This window comes from Antedon bifida, chromosome 11 (assembly GCF_963402885.1).
Source record: "Antedon bifida chromosome 11, ecAntBifi1.1, whole genome shotgun sequence".
Taxonomy (NCBI): domain Eukaryota; kingdom Metazoa; phylum Echinodermata; class Crinoidea; order Comatulida; family Antedonidae; genus Antedon; species Antedon bifida.
This window is the reverse complement of record NC_136236.1, coordinates 2,408,706-2,427,767: the sequence shown is the minus strand read 5'-3', so window position 1 is coordinate 2,427,767 and position 19,062 is coordinate 2,408,706. Positions and strand designations below refer to the sequence as shown.

The 19,062-nt window shown below is 31.6% G+C and overlaps 3 protein-coding genes across 3 annotated transcripts; 2 read left to right on the top strand and 1 right to left on the bottom strand.

Moving 5' to 3' along the window:
* The first annotated feature begins 1,359 nt into the window (after positions 1–1,359).
* LOC144855393 (toll-like receptor 3) lies at positions 1,360–7,458 on the top strand. The gene is made up of 3 exons (XM_078713241.1): positions 1,360–1,436; positions 3,814–7,166; positions 7,278–7,458. The coding sequence occupies exon 2, from the start codon at positions 3,890–3,892 to the stop codon at positions 6,425–6,427; it is 2,538 nt and encodes an 845-aa protein (XP_078569367.1). The 5' UTR covers positions 1,360–1,436; positions 3,814–3,889; the 3' UTR covers positions 6,428–7,166; positions 7,278–7,458.
* Positions 7,459–9,686: 2,228 nt separating this feature from the next.
* Positions 9,687–11,023, bottom strand: LOC144855388 (meiosis expressed gene 1 protein homolog). Its single transcript, XM_078713236.1, has 3 exons — positions 10,929–11,023; positions 10,389–10,551; positions 9,687–10,266 (listed from the first exon to the last, which is right to left on the bottom strand). Exons 2-3 carry the CDS (start codon positions 10,524–10,526, stop codon positions 10,138–10,140), a joined length of 267 nt encoding a protein of 88 aa, XP_078569362.1. The 5' UTR covers positions 10,527–10,551; positions 10,929–11,023; the 3' UTR covers positions 9,687–10,137.
* A 917-nt stretch (positions 11,024–11,940) lies between these two features.
* Positions 11,941–18,979, top strand: LOC144855157 (nicotinamide phosphoribosyltransferase-like). The gene is made up of 9 exons (XM_078712973.1): positions 11,941–12,066; positions 13,262–13,492; positions 14,054–14,182; positions 14,377–14,535; positions 15,006–15,136; positions 15,461–15,689; positions 16,049–16,309; positions 16,659–16,778; positions 16,959–18,979. Exons 1-9 carry the CDS (start codon positions 12,022–12,024, stop codon positions 17,070–17,072), a joined length of 1,419 nt encoding a protein of 472 aa, XP_078569099.1. The 5' UTR covers positions 11,941–12,021; the 3' UTR covers positions 17,073–18,979.
* The last annotated feature ends 83 nt before the right edge of the window (positions 18,980–19,062 follow it).

Below are 19,062 nucleotides of genomic sequence, written 5' to 3'. Positions count from 1 at the left end.
TTTTCAATCAATTTCGACTTAAAATCACTTCATACGAGCACGTAGAATTAAACAATTTGCGCGCGTTTTTAATGAAAAAGTTAAAAAATTTGTCAAAATTTTGCCTTTTTTAAAACAGTCATAGATTGTAAACTACGTGGTGAACTTTTTTAAAATTGCATATTCTGGAAGTTGATGAGTTGTAGATATCGAATCATGCATCGATATGGCTAACCAGACATTGTGACGTCATCGTATGGCCACTCGAATATAAAATATAGGATTTTTGTCTCTTTCGCATAGCTCATCACATTTAATAGAGCGCATCTCCACTTATCCGTATTCCATTTCCCCCCATTTTGTTATATTGTCTAGGCCAATCAATTATCTTTCGCATAATCTACCATTTTTTAAATTGTGATGACGTCATCATGTCCAAAAGCGTCAATAACTTGGGTCCCTTATTTTCACCTATTCTGCACTGTATGTAGTACGTATACAGAATATAGTGTATACCGTATATACTTTGACGTGACGCAAAATAGAGAGCGCACTAACATTTTTACAATGGCATAATCGTTTTTCTGCGCGCAATATTCTAACGTATGACGTGCACGTGGCTTTTGCGCTGCGGATAACCTAACTCGTCCGTAGTGACGAGTTCAAATCTAGTTTTTTTTATTATTCTTCATTTGTTATGTTTTTGGGGGACAATACATCTTTAATGACAATATTTGGTAATTCTAGTCTGTGCTACCTCTTTCATGCGTCTTTCACCGTGTTTCTTCAGAGCGCGCGCGGAAAAGGGAAGAGGGTATTTAATGTTGTGATATTTAATTGTACGTTTTATACATTTTTAATGTGAAAAACGGTCAAAATATTGATAACTTTATTCTGAATCTGAGACCGCCGTCTATATATATTATGATTTATAAGTTACGATATGGTGTTGAACGTGTTGACGAAATAAAAGTACAATAAACAGATATTTTAACTGATAGTCTTTCTGGAAAGAAAATATATATAACTTAAATTTACCACTAGAGCACACGCACTAATTGATATCATCTTATTATATCGTACAAGCCACCGCCGGGCCGCGTAGATTAATAGATCTAGCGGCCGCGCAAGCAAGAGATGCTCAGCGCGCACGTGTAGAAATCGCATAAATAATAGTTTAGATGAAATTCAACACGAAAGGCTTTTGTCCACAATTGTTAACATTATTCTATAGGCCTAGTACTGCTGCATTGTTCGTAGTGACAAATTTGACAGGAGTGATATTTGAAGTGTTTATAGGCCTATTTATCGGAAGTCACGTGACCCGGGGAATTTCCGCTTTAACGTCGTTCATGTTCAATGTGGTTGGTCGGGGCATGACACAGCGCGATACATGCCGACGGTAACGAAGGCGATTTAGCTCAGGCCTGTTTCTGATCCAGTTATTTTTATTTTGGGTAAGAATAAGATCATTATATAATAAAGTATGGGTGGCCTAGATATTGACTCGCGCGTAAGATTTAGAACTAGTCCGACACGATGACTGTGCTGATGCTGCACGCGGTGATGATGTGTGATGGAATTGAGATGAGATGTGTTCGTTTGATCCTCCCTATTGCTGCATGCTGTGTGTGTCGGCACGGTGTCGATGGGCTCCGAGAATGTGATGCTAGCTCTCATCACGGAGGTACAATAATAACTCTCATCTCATTTTTTGAGCAAAATTAGTCGCAAAATTCGCAAACTGTGGTTTAAATTCCGTACAATATCAATGTTATTATTGATTATATTCAATAATATTGAAGTAAAATAGATACAGTCAGTAATTTATTTATCAAAGATACTTCAATCATATAATGCTTTTCTCAAAATATTTATGCCCAAAAGGAGCTCTCAAATCACGTGATGAATTGAAATGCAAGATGTTTTGTATGTATGTTTTCCCATATTCCTAACTAATTATAAAATGAAATATTAATTATTTCGTCGCTATGGTATTTTGGACTCTTTATATTTATGCAAATGTTATGCACACCATGCAACAGAAAATTTCCCACCCGGGACAACTACTGTACGGTTCAAAAGTCTAAGCATGAAAATATGTGATGACATCACAGGTAAAGCTTGAGATTACGAACATAAAATAATCCAATAGGTTAATAAATAACTAAAATCTTTATATAATATTAACTTATTAATTTTTCTGGTATTATTATTATTATTAACTGGTGTTAATATTAATTAAGTAGGCCTATTAATATATTAACTTATAACTGGTTTTTTAACTACATTTTATTTACTCTTCAACCTGTTTATGAAATTATTTAACAAGCTTGGGTAAACATAAGAATAATAAAGTGACTCATAAAAATCTACATTGAAATAAACTAAATAATACAGCAGTAAAATGTAGTTACTGCAGTATTCTGAGCCGTAGAATAATTTGACATGATCCCTTTTAAATTAATATTAACTTAATTTAGCAGGAGAATAATAGTTGTTTTATATATAATAATCTATGTATAAATTATTTGAATTAAATATTGGGGTTTTTTAAAAGGCCGGGAAAATTAGAATAAAAACACATAAAAATAAATTGTTATGGATTTGAATGTTAATTAGCTCATATCCACACTATCAAAACTTTTATGTGACAAAAAAATATGATGTGCCCATATATGGACATGATGATGTCATATCACTACAATATTTGAGCACATCACACTAGTTTGACAGAGCTTTATTATAGATATTTATTATGGTCATTTGATTACACCATGGAGGTATAATCTCCATGATTACACTATCAAACTTTATGTGACAAAAAATGTGACGTGCCCATATATGGACATGATGATGTCATATCACTACCATATTTGGGCATATCACTACCATATTTGGGCACGTCACACTAGTTTGACAGTGTAGACAGAGCTTTATTACGTGTCATTTGCCTGTTCTCTGGCCTTTTTCACTGACAATTCACTTCCTTTAGTTTGTTGTAGGTCCATGGTTATAATTTACATAAAATAGCTTTAGGATACACTCCTCCTCCTCAACAACCTATCTGTTTTAAATCTTTGAACTTTCATTTTTAGTCATTCTATTCAATATATATTATTTTTAGTTTTACTAACTGTCACTTTCGTTTTTATTGTATATTAACAATACTGCTGTATTGTACAATAGAAGGCTATCTTCCAAATGGTATAAACACACATTGACATTTTAAAGATGTATTGTCCCCCAAAAACATGAACAATTAAGTTTAATAAAAATAAATATATATATCTCTTTGAAGTACAGTCAGTTTAAAAATTGAATTAAAAAATTAATATTTTTTATAGCACGAATAAGCGAAAAGTTACAAATATAGTATGTTAAAATTTATTTTATATTTATAGTTAGTTCTTTGAAAATTGATTGTTTTGTTTGATCAAGAAATTTCACATGAGTACACTGTGATAGGAAAAATTATTTCTTATTCTATATAAAGTATGTGGCTTATTATATATAAATTATAAATTGGTGATCTAACATTGTATTGTGGTTAATTTTGATGTTAATTATTTATATATCATTTAGCATTCCATAATAGTTTAGATTTCACCATATAACCTCTTAAGTGTTTTATTTAAATAATAACATACCGTGTAGTATTTTTTCTTGTGGTTTAGTATTTTATAATGTTTATTTATTTTCTAGTTTCAGTTTCCAGTTTATAGATTTAAACAAATGAAATCAAGCACATACACAAGTTATGAAAGTATGATAACAATCTATATCTATATGCATATTCAAAATCTCTTTTTTTAAAAATTTATTACATTAGAGAGAAATTAATGGCAGAATAAGCAGTGGAACTATTGTGAAGGAACTGAGAAGCTATATCTTGAAATTATAACACCACATGATGATGAAAATGACAGGTGGAACACTGCTTGGGATGTTTTGCATAATTCTGCATGTACAGGTGTCCAGTGCCACTCTGACTCCATGTAAGGAAGTGGACTTTGTGTACAACTGCAGTCATCACTTACTACAGGACATACCGAAGGACCTTTCACCAACGATCAAATATTTAATTCTTTCGCATAACCAAATACTGAAAATAAATGCCGACTCGTTTGACGGACTACCGAATCTGATAACGATTGATGTATCGTACAACGATATTTCCAAGGTAGCTCCTGGTGCGTTTAGTAAATTGCCTAAACTAGACACTCTGACCCTAAAGAAGACCCAGCTGAGTAAACCGGAGCCTGGCATATTCCAAGGCCTCACCAACTTGAGGTGTCTCGACTTCTCTCAAATACATCCACGATTGATTAAAATTCCTGATAACCTTTTTCAAGACTTGATCAGCTTAGAAGAGTTGAAACTTGATGGAAATTCGTTGACTTCTCTGAATCTTGGCGACAACTGTGCTTTACCAACAACTAAAGTGTTAAGTCTAGTTAACAATACGTTCACTAACTTATCAAATACAGATTTTATTTGCTTTAAAAATGCAAATTTAAGTAGGTTATTACTTAGTGGTAATAAATTGGAGTACATAGAGAGAGAAGCATTTTCTCATTTTGATTCCATTCAGGTCTTAGATGTCTCTGGGGAATTACTTTATGGTGGGATTTCCCCAGGTAGCATTCAAAACCTTGCAATGGCTTTAGATGGAGTTAAACTACAAAGTCTTAGACTCACACATCTACGTTTGGTAACACTTACTGATTTAATGTTTAAAGGCTTGCATAACTTGACAACATTAGACCTGTCTAATAATTGGATTAAAACATTTGAAAGTGCTTGTTTCAGTTCTCTAGCTAACCTTACACGTATAGACTTGTATAATAACAACATGACTAGGATTGAAAATCAAACATTTAGTGCGCTAACATCACTACAATTCTTAGATATGGAAAAGAACAATGTTAGTGTGATTTTTAGCGGGTTCTTTGTTAGTCTAAGTAAAAGCAATATGTCGTATATTAACTTGAAACTGAATGGAGTTAAACGGATAGAGCCTGGTGCATTTAAAGGTCTAACAAATTTAACCAAGCTGGAATTAGCCGAAAATCATATAAACCAGGAATTGACAGGGGATGAATTTGACGGTTTAAATGAACTACAAATATTAAATATCGGCGCCAATACAAACATCAACCTCAAATCAACAGCATTTTCAAAAGTTTTGAATTTAAAAATTCTTATTTTGAATAAAGTCCAGTTGAGATCTATCCGCTTAAAACCATCACCGTTTCAAGTTTTAAAAAACGTTGAAATTCTAGACTTAAGCAATAATAACATGAACTATGTGTATACTGATGTATTTTCTGGGATGACAAAGCTTCAAAAACTTTACTTAAATCATAATAATTTGTACTTTATGTTAAAAACAGATGATCCAGTGTTTTTTCTGAATAACTTATCCAGTTTATTACAGTTAGATCTCTCCAGTAATGGCATTAGTAGTATTCATTCAAACACTTTTGTTGGTTTGACACGCCTAACGTCTTTAAAACTAAGTCATAATAAGTTAATGAAACTGCCAAATAATCTTTTTAAACCGACAGCCGGTATAGAACACCTGGATCTTAGTAATAATAAGTTTAATATTTTTAACCAATCAATGTTTGATAAAATTCCACATCTGAAAACAATGGCTGCCGGAGGAACTAACCCTTTTGCTTGTACATGTGATTTAGAATGGTTCAGAAATTGGATCAATACTTCTCATGTTTCCATAGTTGATATCAATGATTGTATTTGCGATTCTCCTCCGTCTTATCGTGACAAACCTATCTTAAGCTTTCACCCAAGTGATCTGAATTGTGATCATATAATTCCATTCTATATCTGGATTATTTCTGGAAGTGTACTTCTAATGTTGGTTGTGGTTAGTTTCGTTTGTTACAGAAAGAGGTATCGTGTAAAAAGATATTATTGTGTTCTAAAAGCACGTAGGAAAGGATATGAGCCAATAGACAGTGAAAACAATCCATACACATATAATGCTTTTGTTTCTTATTGTGATGCAAATGAAGAATGGGTTACGTTAATGAGAAAAAATGTAGAAAATGAAGAAACAGGAATCAAACTATGTATCCATAAAAGAGATTTTATTGCTGGGCAGTACATTACAACAAATATAAATGAAAGTATGCAAGCAAGTTACCGTACAGTTTGCGTAATATCAAGGGCATACCTGGAGAGGGAATGGTGTAGACACGAACTTGATGTTGCATTATCACCATCTTATAATAAAGATAGACAAGTCACCATCTTGATCCTTTTAGAAAAAATACCACCTGATCTGTTAACGGAAGATGTAAAAGTACATCAACAAATTAACAAATTTATCAAGGAAAAAACATACCTTGAGTGTCCCGAAAATGAAGAAGAAATTCCTTTGTTTTGGGAAAAGTTAAAAGACGCCATACAAATTGGTTAAATTGTTTCCTAAGAATTTCCAATTACTTAAAGAGATTCTGTCTACACATTTAAACTAAGAAAATATGCGAGGGGGAATACTTTAAATTAATGTGAATGAACACTCACACTTGGGTCATAGCTTCCAATATGTTCTACTCCCATTAAACTAATAACCCCTGTTTCCACCATAGCGACACTTGGTCAGACAGTAAAAGAAACGGTAAACTCTCCAGTACTAATTGTTGAGAAACTCTATTAGTAAACTGCCATTGATCTAACAAATTTTTTTAATTTTTTTTTTTATTTTATGTCTTTAGGCAATGTAGCCAAGGATTACCAATAGTAAATTAATCACCGTCCTATCAGATAGGTGGTAATCCCCCTGATACAGGGGCTTTTTAGTGAACCAGTTCACCGGGGTAACCCCCTACTCTTCTCAAATAATGAACTGGGTTCTTTAAAGTGCACACAGGTTATAATTGTGTACACTGTACCTACGGTTTATAGTCCTTATCTGAGAAGACTTGTTCCACCACCAGAACTAGGGGCGAGTCGGCCTCGAACCCTTGCCGACTCGAGGGAACATTTATTTGCAGGAGTAATCTCAATATTACGTTTGATAAAACAAAACGTACAGCAATTATGAACGTATAATAAGCTATCTATTTTATTTCTTTTGTACATTATATATTTTCTTTAAAAAAGTACTATAAGCAAACACCTCTCTGTCTCAACGAAATTTCTCATTAATATTTTAGGTTTTTTATCTGATAGTAGTATTGTAATATAGTGTGTGTTATGAACGTATAAGCTATCTATTTTATTCCTATTGTACATTATATATTTTCTTTAAAAAAGTACTATTTTAGGTTTTTTATCTGCTACAGTAAAGTAGAATTGTTATATAGTGTGTGTGTGTGTCTATTACTAATTGCAGCTGTATGGTTCAACCAGGGTTAAACTTTATAAAAGTTCCTACTGCTATTGGCCTTTATTTCTAGTGTGTTAATATAATATTGATATTTATGTTAAATTTAATTCAAATTAATTTAATCAAATTACTATAAAATAGTAGTATTATTATAATAGTATTAAAGAGGAGACTGTGTTGTCATATATTTGTAAATATTAATTCAAGCTTTAACATTTTAATGTAATTTTTAAAATTTTAGTAAATTTTATGAGAAAATCTGCGAGATAATACAACTTTAATGTTGGCTTCAATTGTTATAGAAATTGATATTGTACAAGTTTTAACATTGTGAATGTTATTTATAACATTGCTATAATAGCAAGTTAGCTTTGTAATATACATACTTAATTTGAATGTTATTTTTAACACTGTTAATTATTATACAATCTAGATTTGTTATATACATTTAGCTTTAGTTTGAATGTTATTTTTAACACTGTTATTATAGCAATCTAGACTTGCAATAAACATTTACCTTTAATTTGAATGCTATTTTTAACACTATATAGTCAATTTTAATGACCATTGTCATTTTGGTATTCATGTATGGGGTGCTGATTGGGTCAATTTATAATTATGTTACAAATATGTCCCAAACTGTGCTCCATACATGGGCACGAATTGTAGAAGGTGAATGGTGTAATTACTACATTGAAAATTAATAAATAATTAAATGAAAACATTATCATTAGTATGTTTGTGTGTACTGTCTTGTTTCATTATTAGGTATTAAGGTCTGTCTACAGACTATCAAACTTTATGTGATGTGCCCATGCGTTTTCGATCCAAGTCGGCCATAAACCGTCTCGGCCAAAGTCAAGTCGGCCCCAAGTCAAGTCGGCCCCAAGTCAACTCAGCCTCAAGTCAACTCGGCCTTAAGTCAACTCGGCCTCACGTCAACTCGTCCAAAAAATAATCGGTCAACTCGGCCCCGTTCAAGTATGGAACGCAAAAAGTGCAAAGGAAGGGGATTGATATTCTTCACATTTTTTTACCTATGAATAATTCTCACTTTTAATGAATATTAATATTTAGACAATAATACATTTAACAAAAAAAAAATAAGAATGATTTCACCAACTTTCCTTTATTTACGTTTAATAAAATTTCCAATTGCACAAATTGTTCAAATTGCGCATAACAAACAATTGATAAGCATTCATACTATTATTAATGATTACAATGAACATTTGGATAATAAATAGGCCCAACAATGATGATGCACGTACGTCGGCGCGTATGTTCGTTCGTGCGTCAAAATTCAATAAACATGTCCGATATGCGAGGACATTTATTAGGTGTAATAAGATTGTTTGGTTGAATCATTGAGGTATAAAATAATGGTAACTCCATGGTTGAATCACGCGTAAATATTTTCAGTGTATGCATTTGATTAGGCGACAACATCTAAAACCAATTCGTAGCTGCGCCTCCCTCTGCGCCTTTGGCAGCTATTTCGATATCTAAAACTGCTACGTGTTTTCGCTGACCGGGGGATTCCTCTTTTTAAAAACGCAAATCATGAACAAAAACGATATGTACGATCATTTTTTCTATGGCCAAATGGTGGAACGTAGGCCTACGTCTTCGATTTACTAAAATGCGGTACCTGCACGTGTTTTTGTAACACGCGGGTACTTCTATTCATATCGGCAATGAGATCATTTTTTTATATGAGTATTTTTCTTATTTCTTCATTTTTTTTAAAGCGTGGATAGTAATAATCATAATAATATTAAGCACTTTTTGCGTTCCATACTTTATTGTGGCTGAGTTGACCGATTAGTTTTTGGCCGAGTTGACGTGAGGCCGAGTTGACTTGTGGCCGAGTTGACTTGAGGCCGAGTTGCCTTGGGGCCGACTTGACGTGGGGCCGACTTGACTTTGGCCGAGACGGTTTGGGGCCGACTTGACCTGCACCCGCCCATGCACACGATGACATCATATCACTTGTGCATCACACCTTTTTTGTCAAACTAGTTTTGATAGTGTAGACAGAGCTTTAGAGTAATGAACAGTAGCATGACTCAGGTATAAGCTCATCCCCAAATTCATATTTAATTTCACACATAGAATATACAATAAATAATGGTCCTCAGATATAGGCCCACCTGCAATTTGGATTCAATTTCTCAGATGCTGAATATGCCCAAGTGTGATGATGATGTCATATCACTACCATACTTTTTTTGTCAAACTAGTTTTTTGACAGAGCTTTATACAGTATTACATATATCCAAGTTGATGGTGAAATGGTACTGACAAAAAACTGGCGAAATAAGAAAATGGTAGAGTATCTTATTGAAAAACAGTTTGACTTTAATTTGAAGAATTAAACGAAGCAAAAACAAATACCAATTGATTTGTAGACTTATGTACAACGTATTTACAGTTATATACTAAATGGTAACAATTAAATTCATTAAAAAAATGGTGGGTTATTATAAATTACAAATCAGATTGCATGGAAAACAAATCAACATAGTCAACCTTAATTACATGAAAGTTAAAAATAATTATTAAATTATGTTCATTTTAAATTATTCTATATATTAGTCTACAGTCATTTTGTGATTTAGATTGAAACAAAAATATTATAATGTATAGATTAATATCATTTCATTATGCCTTTGCATTGTAACATAGGCATAACTTCCAACATTCTTAGTGATCAGAGATAGTAAGTAAAGTTACACTGAATTAAGTTGTGTTTAATTTTTATTATTCAGCAATGAGCAATGAAATTAATTGATTGATTAATATTCGTAAAGTTTTGTTTGACGGACATCCTTCTCTTGGCACTCCCTTGTCTTGTTGTAGTAGTAGAAATAACCATCTTTGTTTGTTAACTTCTTGATGTAACCATTATGTGGCCACCTTACAACCTGCAAAAAAAAAATATATTCAGTAATTTGATTATGTGATATTTTGGTGCAAGAAAGATTGAATTTTATTTAGTTTTTAGTGATGAATTCCGGAGATAATTTGCAAGCAGTCAGCCACTTACCTCTTTCTGGGAGCTTAAATATTCTGCTTCATCTCTGTAGCCCGCTAATTGAAATCTGTAGGCTTCCTCTACCTCTTCTGACCATGTCTTTGGTCGCCTCATAGACTTAGGTTTTGGGATTTCTACACTTGCACTCATTTTAATATAATTTGTGTTTAATTAACTGATTATTCTGAAAAAAAAAAGATTTCTTATCAGTTATCAGCAAAAAAACTCTCTCTTGGCTAGGCCTAGGCTACTCGACAATCTGACTGAACTGAAAGATCATACATTGATTGAATAAAAAAGAAATCTAAAAGTTCAACACTGACTGGACTACTACTAGGCCTACCCAAGAGTCTTGGCTAGGCCTAGAACTCTCGACTCTTCTAGCTCTGGGCTTACATCTTTCTACCCAGTCAGCCCTGTCGAACTCACTCATCATTCACACAACACCGATCATTTCGGCAGCCTTACTACTTTAAGGCCTAGGCCTAGAATAATAAAACCTAAACTAGGCTAAACTGTTTGATAGTAATATGCCTAGTAGTACTAGTAGACAAAACCTAGCTTTTATGATCTTTCCTTACAAACAACACTGCCTTTCTTTCGTATCGTAGAAAATAAACTGAATGAATGAAAAACTTGCTCACACAACACTCTCAAACCGTCAATATGTTTTTAATTGTGTTTTTGTTTACAATTGTTGCCTAGATACTAAGTACAATGCATGACGGGATAATTTAAAATCCAAATTCACGTAAAGGGATTGGTTGTTTTTATCACGTGCATAAAAGTAGGCGGGGTTACGAAAGTTTTATTTTTCTTTCAAATTAATTTCATATATTTATCATTTCAATTCATTTATTTATTCGACATCAAAAATGTCCTGGGACCCCAAAAGCAACAAAGTCACAACAACATGTCTTTTTGGGGGCCTCAAAGGAACTTAACTACTGTACATAGAATTAACAGGAAAATGAAGATTAATTAAATCAGACTTAATGAACCGGTTATTTTGTAGTTTTAATAAAGCTAATCACTTTCAGAGAGATGTAATAAGCCGACTATATATATATATTATCATTGGTTTTCACTTATAAAAATGACATATAATAATTATGGTTAAATTCAACCAAAAACCCATTGTCTGGCAGCCAATTCTACTAATTTTTTTGCTTTAAATTACATATACTTTAAATATTTTTTCAGGCAAATATATGCACTATTATTATTATAAAATGGAATATTTAAACAAAAAGTTGTAATCTCCCGAGACGAATTCGCAAAACGGGAATTATGACAAGAGAGGGCGGACTACAGAAAAATATGTGCATCAGAGCCATCTCTTTCTTTTATTATGGCTCTTGGTTGGTAGCGATTGATGCACGTTGCAATATAATCAAAGAAGAATTTAAAAGAATTGAACAATTTAATTATTGGTTGGATCAATAATACAAAATGTTTTGTGTAAACTACTGAATAAGAGGGCCTATTTACGGTATTCATGTTTATTTATTTTTTTAATAGCGCCCTCATAAAATGTTTCAAGCAGTAGCAAAAAACATCATCGATAAAAACATTGCATGATTAACTGTGCGATCGGAACGAGCGGGCTGTTTTTTGTTTTAGTTTGTCATTTATCAAAACCAGGATGGCTTGTGTTGACAACATTTTGTTGGTGACCGACTCCTACAAGGTATATTTATATATAGGGCCTAGGCCTAGTTGTATTTATAAGGTGTTCAATACATTACAGTTTCCTAAATAACGTAGGCCTAGCCTGGACCACACGCCTTAGCATCTGGCAACTGTTACTAACCACACAGGCGGAAGGAACCAGGCGGGATTAGCTCATTGTTAGGGTAGGCTGCGTAGGCTACTTAATTAAGACTTGCCAGGACCAGTCTACAAATTGTAGGACAGTATTCTATTCGTCGTATTTTTCATTTAAGTACATAACCTTCCTAGCTTTTTTTTAAATATCGTTATTTGGCAATATTGATTTTTTTTTTTTTTGGGAATTCCCAGTTTCGAATGGTGATGCTCTGTAATACGATGTGTGTTCTCTCGGCTTCTTTGTCTATTTATGGAGGAAGTAAATATATTTCCTCTGTGGTCTATTTAAATTAATTTTACAATATATAAAGTATAAGTTACAAGTTTTTTACTCATCTGTGGTATATATATTGGCATAATTATGGCCAATAAAAGCTGGGTATGCCAGATAAATTCTTCACCAATTCTAAGAACCCTATCCATTATCAATATCATTACTGTATTTACATTGTTATTTTTATCTACACAAATTACAGAACATTCAAAGTTCAGAATATTAAATAGATATTAAGTTCCTACAAAACTGTATGGAACACTGCTTGAAACAAGAATAAATAGTAATACAGTAATATATAATAATATAATATTCTGTGTATGGATACAAAATTTATTTTGTTTATTTAATTAATTTAATATTTAACAGAATTCTATACATAAACATAAATGTATAGAATTTGGATATTCTCAATCTGGTTTTGATATATATTACATGTAAATATGTATTTAATTTAAGGTTATATTGAAATGTTTTAAAAATATTTTTTATGTCGTTTTCATGTTTTTATATATCGTTTGCTATATGTCTTGATTTTTTAATGTTTTGATTGATATTCTGTTTTATAACCAGCAACCAATTTCGTTTTTATACATGTTTGTGAAAACACAATGAAGATAACTTGAACTTAATACTAAACAAATATTTATAATACATTTATTTATATGGTAATTTAAATTTACTGAATGACAGTTAAACATAATATGTATTTCTGAAGCAGAGCTAATAGAAAAAATATTTGAAATAAATTTATTTAAAAGCGATTTAAATTTCCTGGCAGGTAACACATCATATGCAGTATCCAAAGGGGACGACAAAGATATACTCGTACTTTGAAAGTCGCGGTGGGAAGTACCCAGAAACAGTGTTCTTTGGACTTCAGTATATTTTAAAACGATGGTTAGTTGGTCCAGTGGTCACCAAAGAAATGATACAAGAAGCTAAAGAGTTCTATAACCTTCATTTTGGTGAAGATGTGTTTAATGAAGAAGGTTGGACATATATATTAAAGGTTTGTGATGTCATTACAAATGTGACATTTTGAATGAAAAGCACTTTATGTTTCTTTGTTATATTTGCTTTGGGATACTGCTTGTGACAAGAAAGTTGTTTTCTTCTAAAGCCTTGTCTACACTAACAAACTTTATGTGACAAACAAATGTGATTTCCCCTTTTAAGGACATGAAGTCATATCAATACCACATTTGAGAACATCACACTTTTTTGTCGCATAAAGTTTGATGATAGTGTAGACAGATCCCCAATAATAATCTTTAAAATGTCCTAATTATATTATATTTTGGCATTATTGAAATTAATAAATGTTAAAAAACTGTCCTTTAGATTCTGCACTTAATATTTTTGTTTTGATTTATATAAAAAAACTGTCAAAAATATGAAGTGGAAAATTTAAAATTGTTCTTAAATTTTTAAATGAATGTTGAATTGTTCACATTCACTTCATACAATAATCAAATTGGCATTGTGGGAAACAAGTAGAAAAGTTCAAGCACGGAATGCACACCTTACAAGTATGACTATTGTAATTTACAAGTATAAGTTTTTTCTTTAGAAACATGGTGGTCGTATACCAATAAAAATAAGAGCTGTTCCAGAGGGAACGGTCGTTCCAGTCAAGAACGTGTTGTTTACGGTTGAAAACACGGACCCTGAAGTGCCTTGGATTACAAACTATTTTGAAGTAAGCTATCGGCTATAAGGCTCGGTCTACACTATCAAACTTTATGTGACAACAAAGTGATATGCTCATATATGGACATGATGATGTCATATCACTACCATATTTTTTTTGTCAAACTAGTTTGATAGTGTAGACAGAGCTTTACAACAACTTTGAAAAACTAATTGATTGAATGTTGTTTCTGACACTCATAGACCCTGTTAGTTCAAGTTTGGTACCCAATGACCGTTGCCACAAACTCAAGGGCACAAAAGGAAGTAATTGCAAACAACATGACGGAGACTTCTGATACACTTGAAAAACTACCTTTCATGTTGCATGATTTTGGCTTCCGTGGAGTAACATCCGTTGAAGTAAGTATGATAAAAATTAAAATCAATATAAATATCTATATTAATCTAATTCATAAACTAAACTAAAGCTCTGTATACACTATCAAACTAGTTTGACAAAAGTGTGATGTGCTCAAATATGGTAGTTATATGATCATATCATCATGTCCATATATAGGCACATCAAATTTTTCTGTCACATAAAGTTTGATAGTGTAGACAGAGCTTTATATCTAAATGATGTGAAGAAGTGACAAATTTCCAGTTGAAATTGAGAACAGATTATGACATAGTCAAATTGTACTCTCTAAGGCATACAATAAAACAACACTGCAGTAATCAGTCAGTTGTTCACAACACAATAGATGGTCAGTGGTGTGTGTGAGTAACTAATACAACCAATATTATCATTAGGCATTTCTCTTATTTCTCTATTGGGTGTAAATTTAATAAAAAAATAAATCTTAATATTGCTTGCTTTTGGTTGGTAGAGTGCAGCCATAGGTGGCGCTAGTCACTTATTGAATTTTGTTGGGTCTGATACGATTGCCGGTATGGTGATGGGTCGCAAGTACTATGGATGCGATATGGCAGGCTTCTCAATACCCGCTGCTGAACATAGGTAAATATGACTGCAGGAGTCAATATAGAATTTAGCAGACATGAATTTATTGAATATATTGCACTTTCATTCAATTAGAACATAACCTCTGCCTAAAATGTAATGCATTTGTCTATACTCTTTTTCAAGACCTACAGAAATTGTTATAATTGATAATATATATAGTGTAATAGATTTTTGTACGCAAAAAAAAAAAAAAAAAATACTATTTAACGATCATTAAATAGTATGTACTATTGCATGCCATGTGACCCACAATCATCCAATCAAATGACAGGCATTTTTTAGGTGTGTTATAATACAAACTATATTTTCTTATTACAGTACTATAACATCGTGGGGAAAGAGTCACGAAAAAGAAGCGTTTGCCAACATGCTAGATAGTTTTCCCAATGGCTTGGTTGCCGTGGTATCCGATAGTTACGACATTTTCAATGCTTGTGAAAACATTTGGGGTAAAGAACTTAAGGACAAGATCGTAAAACGAGGTGAAAATGGCGGGTCACTTGTAGTGCGGCCGGATTCAGGTGACCCACCTGATGTTGTCATTAAGGTAAAGCTTAAACAAATTGTTAAGGTTCCTGTTTTAACTAAAAACAATTTCACTTACATTTGGGACGATGGACAGACACATAAATTACCTTTTTTTGGCGCATCTGTGATAAATAAATTAGCATAATTATGACTAATAATAGTTGGGTGAAGCAAGATAAATTCTTTACCGATTCTAAGAACCCTATCTGTTATCAATAATTACAGTATTTACATATTTTTATCTACCAATTACAGAATATCAAAGGATATTAAATAGAAATTCCCAATGATTGTATGTATATGTTAAATAAACGTATTTACATACAAAACCAAATAACCCTTTATGATTCCATTAACCTTTGAACTTGTTTATATTAGGTACTTGAAATTTTAGGAAAAGCATTTGGGACGACAGACAACAGTAAGGGTTACAAAGTACTACCAGATTACATTAGAATCATACAAGGAGATGGTATTAATTACGAAATGTTGGGGACAGTGTTACAACGCATGAAAGACCACAAATGGAGTGCGGATAATATTGTTTTCGGGAGTGGTGGCGCTCTTTTACAAAAGCTGAATCGCGACACACAAAAGTGTGCATTTAAATGTAGCTATGCAGAAGTGGATGGGACCGCAGTAAGTCAGATTCATTTCACATACAAAATATAAACATGATAAAAAAATGTATGACATCATGACAATTTATATGACATCATGACAATTTGTATCACTATGTGTATGACATCATCATTATTTATGACATCACTTGAGAATAAGATTTTAATACTTTGTTTTTGTCAAAATTGTTAAATTTTTTAAAACTAACTTGTGTTTTAGAGGCTTACTTAGTGGCATTGTTTTGGCCCTGAGATAAAATGTATGACATCATCACTATTTGTATGACATCATTACTATTTATATGACATCATCACTATTTATGACATCACTTGAGAATAAGATTTTAATACTTTGTTGTTGTTTATAGCGCAATGTATTCAAGCAACCTGTAACAGATCCCGGCAAAAAGTCTAAGAAAGGAATCTTATCACTAGTGAAACAAAATGGTAAATTAGAGACATTCCAAGAAGGAACTGGTGTTGATAAGGTAAGTAATATATTATTAACAGCTCCTGGCAAAGTAAAGCCCAAATATGGTAGTGATATTCCCAAATATGGTAGTGATATGACATCATCATGTCCATATATGGGCACATAACAATTTTTTGTCACATAAAGTAAACAGAGCTTAATGAATATTAATAATAAGCTTATATTATTTTGTTAGGATATTATGGTACCAGTTTTTGAAAATGGACGTTTGTTAAAGGACTACAACTTGAAAGAGATTCGAGAGCGAGCTGAATTACCAATTGTGAAAAAACAACAAAATGGTTTCTAAGTATGCAGACTAAAGTCACCTTGTAAAAATGGAGTGTAAATATTCACAGTATCCTAAGTTTATTCAGATATAAACAATGGTTTATAATTTATAAAAACAAAGGACCATTGTTTTGAAAAGCTGATTTGTGATTGGCCAAAAGTTGTTTGTATGTACATTTATACAGTACTGGTTTATTATGTGTATATAAGCTCTCTGATTGGCCAACATTTACTTTCAGTTTCTTTGATTGGCTAATTGTTGCTTTCAATTTCTTTTGGAAACTCTGATTGGCTGTTACTTTCAATTTGTTAGTTGTTAATTGTTATGTATGGGATTGGCTGAATGTTTATAGTAAAGAAAAGATTAGTGTTTGATTATGTAGGAACTTGATTATTTTTTAGTTTAAATATAAGTGTTTTTTTAAAAAATATTTACATAATAAGCATTTTATTTTATATGGCATTCCTCCTAGATATTAGCCATCTTTCATTTTTAAATTAAAATAAGAACCTCATAAATTTTGCTTAATGTTTTTATATTAAGAAACTGAAGGGCTAGTTTTGCTCGAAAGCTCTGCTAATTTTTCTGGTTGTTTTACTTACGTTTTGATTTAGCTTTTTGCTTATTTTATTTTGTATCTCCATTGAGATCCAGGCACTGATACCCACAGCATGTCATTTTTTTTCAGTAATTTGCCTTTGGATTTATATGAAGAAACTCCATTATACTGTTATTATTTGCCATTTTTGTATAGTTGTATATGTGTAGAAGAAAATAAATATTGATCTGAGTCTGGTCAAAATATTTTTTAGGAGGATGCCCTGAATGTAGTCCCAAAAATATTTTTATTTATTAGATACAATACAATTTCTGTAAGTAGTCGGATCATGTATAAAATATTCATGTACATATGTTTTATAATCGACTACATATGTTTTATAATTGAGCAATAATTTAGAAGATGTGTGTTTAATTAAAAAAATATTTAAATGTTGCATTGTCAACAATTAAATATAAATTATCATTCATTTATTTTTTTCTATTGTAACAATTATTTTGATGGAATAATTAATTTTAAAGATTGCGGCGAAACTATATTTAATAATTATGTTGTAAAAATTAAATTAGTAAATTAATGTTCCTATCCTAACAATGGCAATCAAATGCCATTTATTTTTCTTTTGTTGTAAACATTTTGATGGAATAATTAGTATTTAAGATTGCGTTGAAATAATATTTAATAATTGTTATGAAAATGAAAACTATTTGGATAGAATAATTAATTTTTAAGAGTGCGTTGAAACAACATTTAATAATTCAATTAGTAAAGGAATGTTCTGATTGTATGCAAAAATGGCAATCAAATGATATACTTTGATAATAAATTAAGAATAGTTTTTTGGATGTAATTGTAATAATGAATGTTTTAAGTTTGCATCCAGACAATATATAATTATTGTGAAAATTCAATTACTATTTTGGAGAAAGGTAAAGTCCTTTTCGGTCTTATAGAAAAAATAAATAAGACCATTACAGTAAGTTATTATTTGGATGTAATAAAAATAAATAATAATAATGAATGTTTTAATCTCGCATCCAAACAATATATAATTATTGTGAAAATTCAATTACTATTTTGGAAAAAGTTAAAGACTGGACTTTAACTTTCTCCAAAATTGCAAAATGTTCGGAGTTTATCAAAATTCAAATAATATTATACTTGCACAATACAGTGATGATTTAATGTTTATATTTAGTAGGATTAAAATATATACTTTGTGATAATAAATGAATTTGTTTTTTGTTTTTTTATCTTGTTTTTTGACATAAATGATCATGAACAGTTTGTGTTTACTATGATACAAAGACCATACAGATATCAATAATCATTTTTTGTGGTCTGGTTTGTTGCGCAATGCTCATCACACATTATGTAATCAAAATTACCCAGATTAGATCCCCCAAACATCTATATAGTATTTTTAGTATTGTATCACAGAAAGAAAGG